This window comes from Saimiri boliviensis, chromosome 9 (assembly GCF_048565385.1).
Source record: "Saimiri boliviensis isolate mSaiBol1 chromosome 9, mSaiBol1.pri, whole genome shotgun sequence".
NCBI lineage: Eukaryota > Metazoa > Chordata > Mammalia > Primates > Cebidae > Saimiri > Saimiri boliviensis.
The window spans coordinates 13,633,546-13,647,415 of NC_133457.1; the positions used below are offsets into that span (position 1 = coordinate 13,633,546).

At 41.3% G+C, this 13,870-nt stretch overlaps 1 protein-coding gene across 4 annotated transcripts in view; it reads right to left on the reverse strand.

The window, feature by feature from the left end:
- The window catches only part of WWTR1 (WW domain containing transcription regulator 1), a 233,783-nt gene that overhangs the window by 55,024 nt on the left and 164,889 nt on the right, over positions 1-13,870 (reverse strand). For all 4 annotated transcript variants that reach the window (XM_074405481.1, XM_074405482.1, XM_039480177.2 and 1 more), the window contains one exon: positions 5,482-5,618. In XM_074405481.1, coding sequence (XP_074261582.1) covers positions 5,482-5,618 — 137 coding nt within the window. The remainder of the gene's footprint in view (positions 1-5,481; positions 5,619-13,870) is intronic.

Consider the following 13,870-nt stretch of genomic DNA (forward strand, 5'->3'; position numbering starts at 1 on the left):
AACTGAAATCCCAGCTACTCGAGAAGCTAAGGCAGAATAATTGCTTGAACCTGGGAGACAGAGGTCGCAGTAAGCCAAGATCGTGCCATTGCACTTCAGCCTGGTTGAGCAAGATTCTGTCACAAAAAAACATACAAACTTCTATCTGGTTTGTGTAAAGAAAAAAAAAAAACAATCTTCATATGTATAGTAATTTCCTCTGTGTTACTTAAAAGTGAGGATTCTGGGCAGGGCACAGTGGCTGACACCTGTAATCCCAGCACTTTGGGAGGCTGAGGCAGATGGATCACTTAAGACCAGGAGTTTGAGACCAGCCTGGCCAACATGGTGAAACCCCATCTCTACTGAAAATACAAAAATTAGCCAGGCATGGTAGTGCATGCCTATAATCCCAGTTACGCAGGAGGCTGAGGCAGGAGAATCGCTTGAACCCAGGAGGCAGAACTTGCAGTGAGCTGAGATCATGCCAGTGCACTCCAGCCTGGGCGACAGAGTGAGACTTTGTCTCAAAAAAAAAAAAAAAAAAAAAAAAAAGTGAGGATTCTGAACAAGTTGTTAACCCCGCAAGTGACAATACTGATACGGCTTCCACCAAATGGTAACGTTTCTTCTTTATTATCTAAAGTCCCTCAAGGTTGTCTTTTCTTCTTCCGTTCATTGGAGATGTCTGGGAATTCAGGCTTAAAGGCCATTAATCTGCTCAGAAAGAATCCAAATTGGTAAAACCAGATTTGGCAAATACAAAAACTAAAATTTTAGTTTTAAGCTAGACCAAACTGGAGATGGTTATTTGAATTAAAGTGCAAATATATATATATATATATATATATATATATATATATATATATATATATTTGATGGTTATTTGAATTAAAGTGCAAATATATATATATATATATATATATATATAGAGAGAGAGAGAGAGAGAGAGAGAGAAGAGCAAAAATATATACATATATTTTTGCAATTTTCCCTTTCAGAGCTTATTTCATTTTACTTAGACTCACTGTTCAACAAATCTGCCAACCTGCAGAAAGAATCCTGTTTTTACAAAGTCATTTACACCAAGATGACTAAGTAATGGGTCTTTCCTCTCACAATAAAAATATTGTTTGATTTACAACACACAGGAATACATCTAAAGCTCTTATAAAAAATAAGGTGTCTAGTGACAAGAAGTTTCTTCTGGGAGAGGTAACTGAAACACTTCCACCAGAGGGCACTAACCTCACTGAAGATAATGAATATATTGTTCCTAATTTAAAACAATTTGCAATATAACCAGCCCCCAAAACTCATTTTTATTCTTGAAAGCCTTTATAAAGAACAGTAAGTTGTCTTAAACTATAACATGCTATAGTTAAATAAAATATAAAATAGTTTTTTGCCATAAAAGTAATGATAATAAGAATAAACATATTTTAGTTTACTATGTGGCAATCATAATTCTAAGCACTTTACATATATAAACTCATAAGTTCCTCATATATTATAATCTCTATTGTACATATGAGGAAATCAAAGCACAGGTAAGTAACTTAAAGGGTCACCAAACTAACAACTATAGAGCCAGGATTCAAATTCTGGCAGTCAAGACACCCAAGTCCATGTGCCTAACCTATAAAAACATAGGGCACCAATACAAGGATATTTGTTGATGAATGTATTTAACTATGCTACTGATTACATCACAGCTCTAGAAATACATAAAATTAGTTATAAAAGGTACTATTCTGTCATCTGATAGTAATGTTATTAACTTTATTTTGACATCTTTTTCACATGTACATAAATGCCTCCCATTAAAGAAGACCTATCATTTTAGCTCACTTATTTGTCAGCTGCATTCCATCAAAAAACATCCTATTTTTACAAAGTCACTCTAGATTTAAGAAGAAGGAAGAGTAAGAGGAGAAGAATCTGCTCATTTCTTTTTCTAGTTTTTAAGAGATGGGGGTCTCACTAGGTTTGTTGCCCAGGCTGGTCTCAAACTCCTATGCTCAAGCGATCCTTCCACCTCAGAGCCTTGCAAGAAGCTGGCACTACAGGGATGCAACTCCACATCCAGCTCTACTGTTTTTATTTTTATATGCTTAAAGATTTATAATAAAGACTGTTAAACACAGGCAGAGTTATGGTTTGAAATAAAATAGTCTGAGTAAATCATTTATTATTAGGACTGTATAGAGACTCTAAATTAACTCCTGGTCTTTGGAACTTACTTGGCATTCATGGTTGTATTTCCATCCTTCAGACACATCTGTGATTCTCCATAAGCTAGATATGCACTTTGCAATGGGTAAATACACAAATATTGTTGGAAAAAACTCAGAATGTGTATCTTGAGAAATTCACTGCCTTTACTTATTAGAAATTTGGAAACTGCCGGGTGCCTGATCCCACCACTGTGGGAGGCCAAGGCAGGCGGATCACCAGAGGTCAGGAGTTCAAGACCAACCTGGCCAACATGGTGAAACCCTGTCTCTACAAAAAATACAAATATTAGGGCTGGGCGAGGTGGTTCATGCCTGTAATCCCAGCACTTTGGGAGGCCAACGCAGGCAGATCACCTAAGATCCAGAGTTTGAGACCAGCCTGACCAACATGGAGAAACCCCGTCTCTACTAAAAATACATAATTAGCCAGGCAGTGTGGCTCATGCCTGTAATCCCAGCTACTCAGGAGGCTGAGACAGGAGAATCACTTGAACCCGGGAAGTAGAGGTTGCAGTAAGCCAAGATCACACTATTTCACTCCAGCCTGGGCAACAAGAACAAACTCTGTCTCTAAACAAATAAATAAATACAAAATACAAAAATTAGCTGGACATCGTGGTGCATAACTGTAGTCCCAGCTATTCGGGAAGCTGAGGCATAAGAATTGCTTGAACCCGGGGGCAGTCGTTGCAGTGAGCTGAGATCGTGTCACTGCACTCCAACTTTGACAACAGAGTAAGACTCTTTCTCATATAATAATAACAAAAATTATGCCGGGCACAGTGGCTCACGCCTGTAATCCCAGCACTTTGGGAGGCTAAGGCGGACGGATCACCTGAGGTCAGAAGTTCGAAACCAGCCTGACCAATATGGTGAAACCCCGTCTTAAAAAATAATAATAAAATTAAATAAAAATAGAAATCTGAAAATTAAGGTATTTTACGGAGCTATAGATAAATTTGTTTCCAAATGTTCAGATTAAACTTCTTTAGATGTACTTTACTAATGCAATTGGACTTTGTGTGTGTGTGTGTGTGTGTGTGTGTGCGTGTGCACGCATGTATGCATATGCAGGCAGACTCACATGTGCCTTCAATATCAAGTTCCAAGCATTCAAGCTTCTTTAATTAGTCCACTTCCTGTGTGTTGCACAATTTTTAAAAATTAAGGAGAGTGCATAAAAGAACATGACAAAGGATATTCACGCCAGTATTTGTATGCTAGCAACACACTAATAACAACCTAAATATCTACCAGATGGGAATTAGTTAAATAAATTATAGCATATTAATATATGTGACTAATAGGCAATTTTTAAAAAGAAAGAAGCAACTCTGTATGTACGGACAGGCAGGTGGAAAAAGCAAGACACAGAACAGTGGTTATGATATGTTAACCTTAGTATGAATAAATACAGACACACACACACACAACTAGAAGCACTGGTTGGCTCCAGGAAACAACGTTGAGGACTGAGGAAAGGGAGATTGGAGGAAGACTGATTTTGTAAATGCCTCTTTGAAGTGTTTGATTTTTTATCTTTATTTTTTTGTGAACTGGGTTCATAAAAGATTTTTTTCCAATTATAATTGATACAAAGTTAAAGATAAAACTTTAATAATCAGTTTTTAGAATTTCTTATGAAAAATAAGTGGTTAAAGAAATTGTAAAACCAGTCTAATGCCACCTAATTTGTGGTCTCTACTACAGTGGCATCTGCTTTCTACATGAGCTCCTGTATATTTGGGATAAAATGACTCATGGGAGGCTTTGGTTTACCACTGTTGGCACCACAGCTGGTTGCATTTTCCTTGATCTGCCCTTCAGATAAGGAACACAACAGAGGTTATTCCATGTCATTTGCTTTTTGAAAACTGTACATCTGAAAGCTTTAAAGCAGTAGGTTCAGACTTCCTGGAAGAACCGACACTTGAAGCAGACTAGGGTCTACTTGAGTTCATATTCACTTTGGCTAAGCCACAGTATGAGGGAAGGGTGTCCAGGAATAACGCTTCCATTTTTATCTTGTTCATTCCTGAAAATCCAACAGGAGATTCTTTTCACTCCCTAAAATTAACTGTGGTGTGTATAAAGTGTATCTGGATATCTGATCTTAAATGGAAATGTTATCTGAAAATGCAACCATCTTTTGTAAAACTTTAAAATTGGTCCCTTTTTTTTTTTTATTTTTAGCCTTGGGGAGAAGGAAGGGAATGACTACCAAAATAGCTGGCTGGTTGTGTTGCTGCAGTATATTAATTCACTGGTGATCATCTCTACTGGGTGGAATTTTAGCAGAAAATATTCTCAAGTCTAAACATCACACTTATTAAATACTGTAAGTGAAGTAAAAAATTAGCCATATTATCCCCCAGCAGGTATGGGGAAAAGCCACCTGCAGGTTATGTAATGCTGAACTCCCTTCTAAAATCAGACCAGCCTGCTCTCCAGGTCTGCTTTCCACAAGCTTCGTGACTTTGGGAAAGTTTCTTCATCTATAAACAGGGGAATCGGTTACTTTTTGTAGGAGTTTTGGAAGGCTTTCATAAGGTAAGGCATGGAAGCACCTGGCCTGCTATCTGACACGTATTATGCAGCAATTATGAAAAAAAAAAAAAAGAAAAAAAGGGAAATAAGGATAGGGATTTGAGACTAGAATTGTACCTGTAGGCAGTTGCCAAGGGTCAAAGTCACCCAAAGAGAGTATGTGCCCTACTTGCCTTAGTTTAGATGAAACATGATTGATGTTTCTGTTAAACACACCTCAATTTTGAATTGAGATGAAGACAGGAAGCCTAACTGATTTTTCCACTCCAATTAAGGCCATTGGAGGGCAAGTCAGAACTGTAGTTTAAACCTGAGGCAGCAGTATCATGAACTGGTGGTAAAGAGATCAAGAAAAGAAGGCAAAGGTGGCAGAAGGGCAACATAGTATTGCAGCCAGAAGGAGCAAACACTGTCTGGGTGCATGAAGAGACATGGAGAGAGACAGAGCCACTTATGGGTCCCACCACCCCTTGATTGAACACTTGTTTCTTCAGCTTGGAGTCAACGCTTGGGGCTCTGCCAGGTGCAGTGACTCACACCTGTAATCACAGCACTTTGGGAGACTGAGTGGGTAAGACTGTTTGAGCCCAGGAGTTCAACACCAGCCTGGGCAACAAAGGGAGACCCCAACTCAAAAAACAAAACAAAACAAAACAAATTTTTTTTTTTTTTTTTTTTTTTTTTTTTTTTTTTTTTTTAAGAAAAGCTTGGGGCTTACCAAGATTTGGCTGAGATACTGCCATGGACCTCTGAGGCACTGGTGTGGAACCGACAGCAGGGTGGAGGTTCATATGATTCAGGGGCTGATTCATCGCCTTCCTAGGGTCTTGCCATGTGGTGATTTTTTCTATGTGACTAAAAGAAGGAAAACAATTAGTTACCTTTTTAATTGTCAGCTTCATTATCATCATCATCACCAACAACAGCATGACAGTTAATAACACTGGTTCTTCCCTTAGGATCTGCTTATAAGTGGTTGACAGGCTATACTCGGTTTCATCCAAAGACATACTTGCCTATTTTTCCCTGCACCCTGGTAAGGCCACACTGGGGATTCTGCAAGGGCTCTCTAAACACAAGCCCAAGACTTCGCTGTCCAGATGGCCCTTGCATGCAGTCAGTGAGCCCAGCAAACCTTCCCTTGGCCCATGGAGCTTGCATTCCCCAGCACTTAATTGCTTCCCAGCCATCCAATCACTGGGGTGCCATAGTGTGAGCTCCTTAATGGAAGAGGAGCCATGATCTCCTGCCCAGCCAATCCCCCATACTCTCCTGACTCGTATGATTGACATAATGGGATCCCTTTGGCTGTCATTAAGCAAAATATGAGCCTATGAAACCAGCTTCTGAACACCACATTAGTGAGCTCTCACAATAGGAGTGTAAAGGACTTCGAGATCCACAAAGGTGACACATAAAACCCTCAAGAAGCTCACTTGTCACCAAGCAAGGAGACAACAGTGTAGCTGGAGAGCAGAGCTGCAGGAAATAATAGTAGGAAAGTTGACTAGTGCCAGCTTATGGGGAAACTTAGATACCAAGGCATGAAGGTTTCTAACAGAGAAGACATGATTGACATGATTACACTTTTGATTACATACGACTTCTAGTTTGTTACTATGACTTAATCACAGAGAAACTAGCCCAACATGAAACATGAGCTTCTGCTCAGAGTTTCCAGTACATTCTAAGAAAGGTAGATGTGGCCTCCAGCTTTGCCTACCACCTTCCAAACCACATTGCAGATCACTCCTGGTACTTTACAGACCCCATCCCACTCTATCAAGCTCTTCCTTTAGTGAGAATTTATGATACATATATGTATATTAAAGATGAGTAGATTCATCCCGCGCTTCTACTTTGTTTTAGAAAGAGTATCAGAAATCTTTCTGCTGCTGCTTTTTTTTTTTGAGTCTCACTCCATCGCCCAGGCTGGAGTACAGTAGCATAATCACAGCCCGCTGCAGCCCTGACATCCTGAGCTCAAGCAATGCTCCTGTCTCAGCCTCCTGAGTACCTGGGACCACAGGCACCTGCGACCACACCTGGTTCATTTTTTTAAAAAATTTTGGGGCCAAGTATGATGGCTCACGCCTGTAATCCCAGCACTTTGGGAGGCCAAGGCAGGTGGATCACAAGGTCAGGAGATTAAGACCATCTTGACTAAAACGGTAAAACCCCATCTCTACTAAAATACAAAAAATTAGCCGGGCATGGTGGCATGCACCTTTAGTCCCAGCTACTCAGGAGGCTGAGGCAGGGGAATTGCTTGAACCCGGGAAGCAGAGGTTGCAGTGAGTGGAGATCGTGCCACTGCACTCCAGCCTGATGACATAGCAAGCCTTCGTCTCAAAAAATACATATTTTTTTTGGAGAGGTGGGCATCTCCTCATGTTGCCCAGGCTGGTCTTGAACTCCTGGGCTCAAGTGATCCTCCCACCTCAGTCTCCCAAAGTGCTGGGATTACAGGCACAAGTCACCACGCCCAGCCCAGTATCAGAGATCTTTCCAAATCCATCAAAGACAACAAACTTTGATAGAAGAAACTAAACGTTAGCCCTTTGTTTTGGGCCTCACAACTATGCGGATCTCTTCCAGGCAGGCCCACACTGCTGACCTTTCTTAGATACACAGCAAAAGGAGCATGATTGCTGTTTCTATTAAACACACCTCGATTTTGAATAACAATGGCCTCCTTTGAATCTTTTTTTTTTTTTTTTTTTTTTTGAGACGGAGTTTCGGTCTTCTTACCCAGGATGGAGTGCAATGGCACGATCTCGGCTCACCGCAACCTCCGCCTCCTGGGTTCAGGCAATTCTCCTGCCTCAGCCTCCTGAGTAGCTGGGATTACAGGCACGCACCACCATGCCCAGCTAGTTTTTTGTATTTTTAGTAGAGACGGGGTTTCACCATGTTGACCAGGATGGTCTCGATCTCTCGACCTCATGATCCACCCGCCTCAGCCTCCCAAAGTGCTGGGATTACAGGCTTGAGCCACCGCACCCGGCTTCCTTTGAATCTTTAAGATAGGAAATCACTTTTACTTTCATTGGGTTTAATTCGCCTAGAAACTTCCTAGCACTTAAGTTGTATCTGTCTGGTTTCCTTTTCAGTCTGTTTCCTCACCTTTAAATACTGCCACAGCTAACATTCTTATTCAGATTTCTTAATCCAAGACTTGAGGGTATTGCCACAGGGAACTCATCCATTGCCTTGAGTGAAAACTTGGGTCTAAAGTTCTAAGGTTTTAGAATGAATGTGATTTAAAAAAAAAAAAAAAAAAAAAGGCCGGGCGCAGTGGCTAATGCCTATAATCCCAGCATGTTGGGAGGCAGAGGTGGGCGGATCGCCTCAGGTCAGGAGTTCGAGACCAGCGTGGCCAACATGGTGAAACCCCCGTCTCTACTAAAAATACAAAAATTAGTGGGCATGGTGGTGCGCACCTGTAATCCCAGCTACTCAGGAGGCTGAGGCAGGAAAATAGCTTGAACCCGAGAGACAGAGGTGGCAGTGAGCTGAGATGATGCCACTGCTCTCCAGCCTGGGCAGCAGAATAAGACTCCATCTCCAAATAAACAAATAAGTAGGGAAAGACTGAAGTAAAAAGAGATGAAAATCATTTCCCTAAATAATAAAATAAATAATAATAAAAACAATAATTTTAGTTACACTTTCAGTTTAACAAATGTAGTTCTGTTTAAAGTTTCACAAAATCCATCAACTTCAGGGCAGGTGGAAACTCACAGCCAACCTCAGGCTTGTTTCAGGCCTTCCAAGTGAGAAACTAATTGATGAGGATATCAAAGTTAAGTAACTCCCTTTAGCAAAATAATTACAGCTAAGAAATGCTTTGATTATACCTTCAAAACTCATTCTATTAAAGCAGCATGTTTTCCAAGGCAGACATGTCCTACATAAATACTTTCCACCCTAATACCAGAAGGAAAAGAATCCTTCCCTCTTTCATAAACCTCTGACACCATGGATATTGATGCTGTGCTAGAACCAACATCAGCACAGGCCCGGGTGAGATGTGGCAATATACATCATTTGCTGCAAGATGTACAAGGACACTTGTGTGCTCAGAATTTCAGCTACCAGCTGTAGCTGTAGAAATAATATAAGAGCTGGAATGATGCATTCACAAATGCTGGTCCCCCAGTCTCCCCTCCCATTCTGAACAAGTGGGCTGTGGCTCCTGAATGTGGTGAGAGCAGGAACATCTAGCATAGAAGCCCAGCATCTGAAGTGGCAGATGAGCTCATCTTGCCTAAGGAGTGCCAGCACAGCTTGCCAGCCTAAGTCCCCTGGAACAGAGTGTGGGACCTTCTGGGTGGACATTCCTGTCCTCATCCTGATAGTTCTGACCCCAAAGATGTATAGCTTACCCATGGCTTGAAGTCCCAGCACTCCCACAGTGCAGTGGGAGCCTCCACCGCCCACCCTTCAAACTCCACACCCAGCCAACACATTTAAAGGAGTTTTGTTCCCAGTGGATTTGTTAATTAAAAGTGTCACTCACTGTATTCCCCAAAGGCTGGAGTACAAGAGGGAGCCTTTCTTAAGTGAGCAGTTCTCATTGCTCCAAAACAACTCTGAGAAGAAAGCCACTCAAATTCCCGGCTCTGCAGACCAGTCGACCTGACTGACATCAGCTCTAAGGCTGCACTAACATGATGTCAAGAGTGGCTTCCAGGCTGAATGCAACAAGTAAGAGTGAGCTATTGCTCACAAGAGGCACTTAATACAGCCCTGATGATTTCATTTGAAAACTAAATTCCCCTATTGTTCTAATCATTTAGTGCCTCAGGCTCCAGCTCCGTCTACTTCCCACCGCTTTCCAAACCCAGGATAAACCATTCACTCTTTGACTCTGCTGCCTCATCTCTGCTCCTCTCTCAATGTTACTGAGTCATTTCCTTTCTCGTATTTCTCAGTGTAATCTTAGCGTTTGCCAGGACCCACAATTTAGCTAGATTAATCCCCATTTCCCTGCTACTCCCACCTCCTTCCTGGCTTTACTCCCTTGCTTAGTCTACAGCAAGAAAAAGTCTCTCTGCTGTTTTAAAAGTATAACTTCCCTTGGAAATACACACACATACACAAGCATATCTAACCTGCCTACATACATGTATTCTATAAATACATACACTGTACAGTTTTCATATTTGAAAATGGAAAAAAGGGGAAAAAAGAATACCAAACTATGTATGGTAATACATGCAAATAAAAAGCTCACTGGTAATTTCTTTTTTCTTATCTAAACTGCTTTGTATTTCCAGGTTTTTAGCAGTGATTATGTATTGTTTTCATAACTAGTAAAAACAAAAATACGAATGAAGGTACAAAAAGACAAAAAAGAAAACTGAGGCATGAATACACAGGTCGTTAAGTCATAAAAAGTTCCTGAAGATGCTGGGTGCAGTAGCTCACGCCTGTAATCCCAGCACTTTGGGAGCCTGAGGCAGGCGGATCACCTGAGGTCGGGAGTTTGAGACCAGTCTGACTAACATGGAGAAACCCCATCTCTATTAAAAATACAAAATTAGCAGGGCGTGGTGGTGCATGCCTGTAATCCCAACTACTCAGGAGGCTGAGGCAGGAAAATCGCTTGAACCTGGGAGACAGAAGTTGCAGTGAGCTGAGATCACACCACTGCAGTCCCGCCTAGGCAACAAGAGTGAAACTTCTCGTCCTTTCGAAGAACAAAAAAAAAAAAAAAAAAAAAAAAGAGTGAAACTTCATCTCAAAAAAAAAGTTAAAAAAAAAAAAAACACACACACACACAAAGTTCCTGAAGATAAACTACACATTTGGCTCCTATCTTTGTGTGGCTCAAATCAGAAGACAAATGGAATAAATCACCTGATCCCATGCTGTTTATAAAGAAAAAGAAAAAGAATAGCTGTTCCTAAGAGGAAGAAAAACTTTTCTTGCCAGTAAAAGAATTTTATTTTCCTGGACTGAAAAAAAAAAAAAAAAAAAAATCCTCCACAAGTATTTCCCACGGAGAGCCCCGGTAGCATGTTGGGTTAATGATGGTACCTGTAACAAATATAAGTGGGAGTGGGCTTTTCCCCTTCCTTCAGGGGCCCCTTGGACCACTGATTCCCAGACAGCCTCATTCTTTCAGTCCCAGAAAGACCAACCGATTCCTGCCCTCCAATCACATTACGAGTCTCTGCTTAGAGAACAACCCAAGCTGGACAAAAAACATGAAGTTTGCCAAAGGGCAAAAAAGGTCAGCACTTCTCTGAGAAGATATTTGGCTGGAAATGGTAGGTTGTGAAAAACTGTGTCGTGTGAAATCAGTTTTCCCTCATGGATCGATATTTTCTGCAAGAAAGACATAAATGTAAAAAGCCATTTTATTAATCAGGTAAATTGCATGTTTGGGCTTGAAATGTTTTGAAATTGGTGGGGCAGCATGCTCACCCTCCAAGTCACACTCCCCTCAGACTGGCCTCTCCCATGAACCTGGGGAGGGGGTGTTAACTTTGCTCCAGTTTCCTCCTCTCTAGCTAGGGCTACCTCCTTCATGACCTTTCACTCCGATGAGTGCAATGGCCTCTGGGTTTCCCTTCTGCCAGTCTTTCCGGTTTTCCTCCCTTCCTCCTTCCCTTCCCCCATCTTCTCTGTCTGACCATCCATTCACTATCTCACCTCTAGGCACATATCCCAAGGACACCTGGTATCCAAGTCCCACTGGGTCAGCATGGCCCATGAATTGACAGCACAACTCACATAGGCATCTTTCAGACAGAGCAGGCTACTGCTAGGTTCTGTGGGTTCTGCAAAACCACCCGCAGTCTTGGAGTCACATATACCTGGGTAGCTGGGTTTCATACTAGCTCTGACCCTGTGTGACCTAATTAGATATCCTAGTCACACTACCCATAACCACGTGATGGTGTGAAAAAGCTAACAGTACACTAGTTCCTCATTGTGAGGATAAAACAGGTCTGTTCTGGGAATACTATGACTGCCAGAGTCACAGATTTCATGGGCAGTTCTCCTGACTTCCCAAACTCACTTACTCAGCAGTGAGTGCACAGAAGGTAGCTCCAGCCTCAAGTCCAAGGTTGGCAACACTCGGTTCAAGTTTATTCAACAACCACGGATAGTATATCCATTATGCATGATGGGGATGTACTGGCTAGTTGTAAAAATCAAAAACATTTTGCAAACATAGTAAAGGCAAAGATAAAAATCTTATCTGTAAAAACAGAATCCTCAGGCTGGGCACAGTGGCTCATGCCTATAATCTCAGCACTTTGGGAGGGCGGATCACCCGAGGTCAAAAGTTCAAGATCAGCCTGACCAACATGGAGAGGCCTAGGCAGGCAGATCACCTGAGGTTGGGAGTTCAAGACCAGCCTGACCAACATGGATAAACCTTGTCTCTACTAAAAATACATAATTAGCCAGGCATGGTGGCACGTGCCTGTAATCCCAGCTACTCAGGGGGCTGAGTCAGGAGAATTGCTTGAACCCGGGAGGCAGAAGTTGCAGTGAGCCAAGATTGTGCCATTGCACTCCAGCCTGGGCAACAAGAGCAAAACTCAGTTTCAAAAAAATAGAATCATCCAGCTTCTTACCATCCAGGAAAAGTCCTAGTGTTTTTGGATGAATTTACCCACACTAACTTTATGGAGGGAAGCCACACAACAAAGACTTTCTGAAATAGAGAAGGCCCATGTAATATATATTGTATTGCTGGAAACATACAAAGATATAAAAATAGGAACAATTACAAGTGCTTCATTGTGAGAGAATTTAAAATTATTAGCAGCATGCTGCTTATTTCTACGGTGAAAGATTTTGTCTTCAAACATAAGTGTTTTGTCTTTTTTCTGCCCCCCACTTATTTAACATTTTAGAGCTTCATACACAGTGTCAGATATCAGGGCTCCCTTCCATCAACAGAGCAGTTAGGACAGGACTTGGAAGCAACCTCCAACCTGCCTCTTCTTTTGCCACAACCTACCTGAGCAGTTAAAGAGAACCATACCAATGAGATGAGAATTTAAAGACAGCCTGGGGTCATAAAACCAAGGCGGACTGGTTTGAAAGTCAATTATACTTAATCCTCTTTGTCTTCTCCCCTCAGTGAAATTCCTCTGTAGCCACTTCCCTTACTACCTCTTTTCTCTTCCAGTAGAATACAAGCTCTTCTAGAAGAAATGTTCCAAAGAAATGGCCCTGTGGGACACAGCAGTGTTCTGCACATCGTAGGCATATAAAAAATAATGCCAGCCAGGTGCAGTGGCTCACGCCTGTAATCCTAGCACTTACAGAGACTGCAACAGGAGGATTGCTTGAGTCCTGGAGTTCGAGACCAGCTTGAGCAATATAACAAGACCGCATCTCTTTTTTTTTTTTTTTAAAGTTGCCATGCCTATGATATGATATTTACAAGCCCCATTTAAGTATAAGCAAACTGTCTTATTACAGAAAATTAGATTCTTAAAACTTTTTTTATTTACTAGGTCAATTCACCATCCTCTTAATGTTAAAACAAATGTACATACTAAAAACAATTAGCTTAAAATTTGCTAAATGAAAGTTTGGCAACATGCTCTTTGTGACTCAGTCCAGTTAGACCCACCAGTGTTAAAAGTGGAAACCAAAACAGATTTGGATGAGGTTGATAAATTCCCAGATAGGGTCTGCCAAGTAGATCTGACCCGCTGTCAGCAGACAACAAATGCCATGCCAATTTTTAATCCTGTACCAGTTGGCAAGAAGACTTGCCCAAGACTTATATTAAACTTTTGAAATTTTCCCCAATTAGAGTTAGAATACCACATGCAAAAGCTGGTTTACTTTCTCCTTGTATGTCAGAGATAAATGCTACTTGTATTTAAATCAAATTAAACATTCCATCAGTGTGTTCTTATTTAGATTTCAAGACCTAGGAAATGACATATCATGTCTTAACATAGCTTACATTTCTTTGAGTATTTAGTACCTTTTGTTTTGTTTTGTTTTGCCAATGGTACTTAGCTCTGCCAAGCAACACCAGAGGAGAGTCTGAACCACAAGAACAAAGACAGGTAGTATGCACGCTTACTAATTCTCCCAGGCCCAAATACATCCTTTCTCTA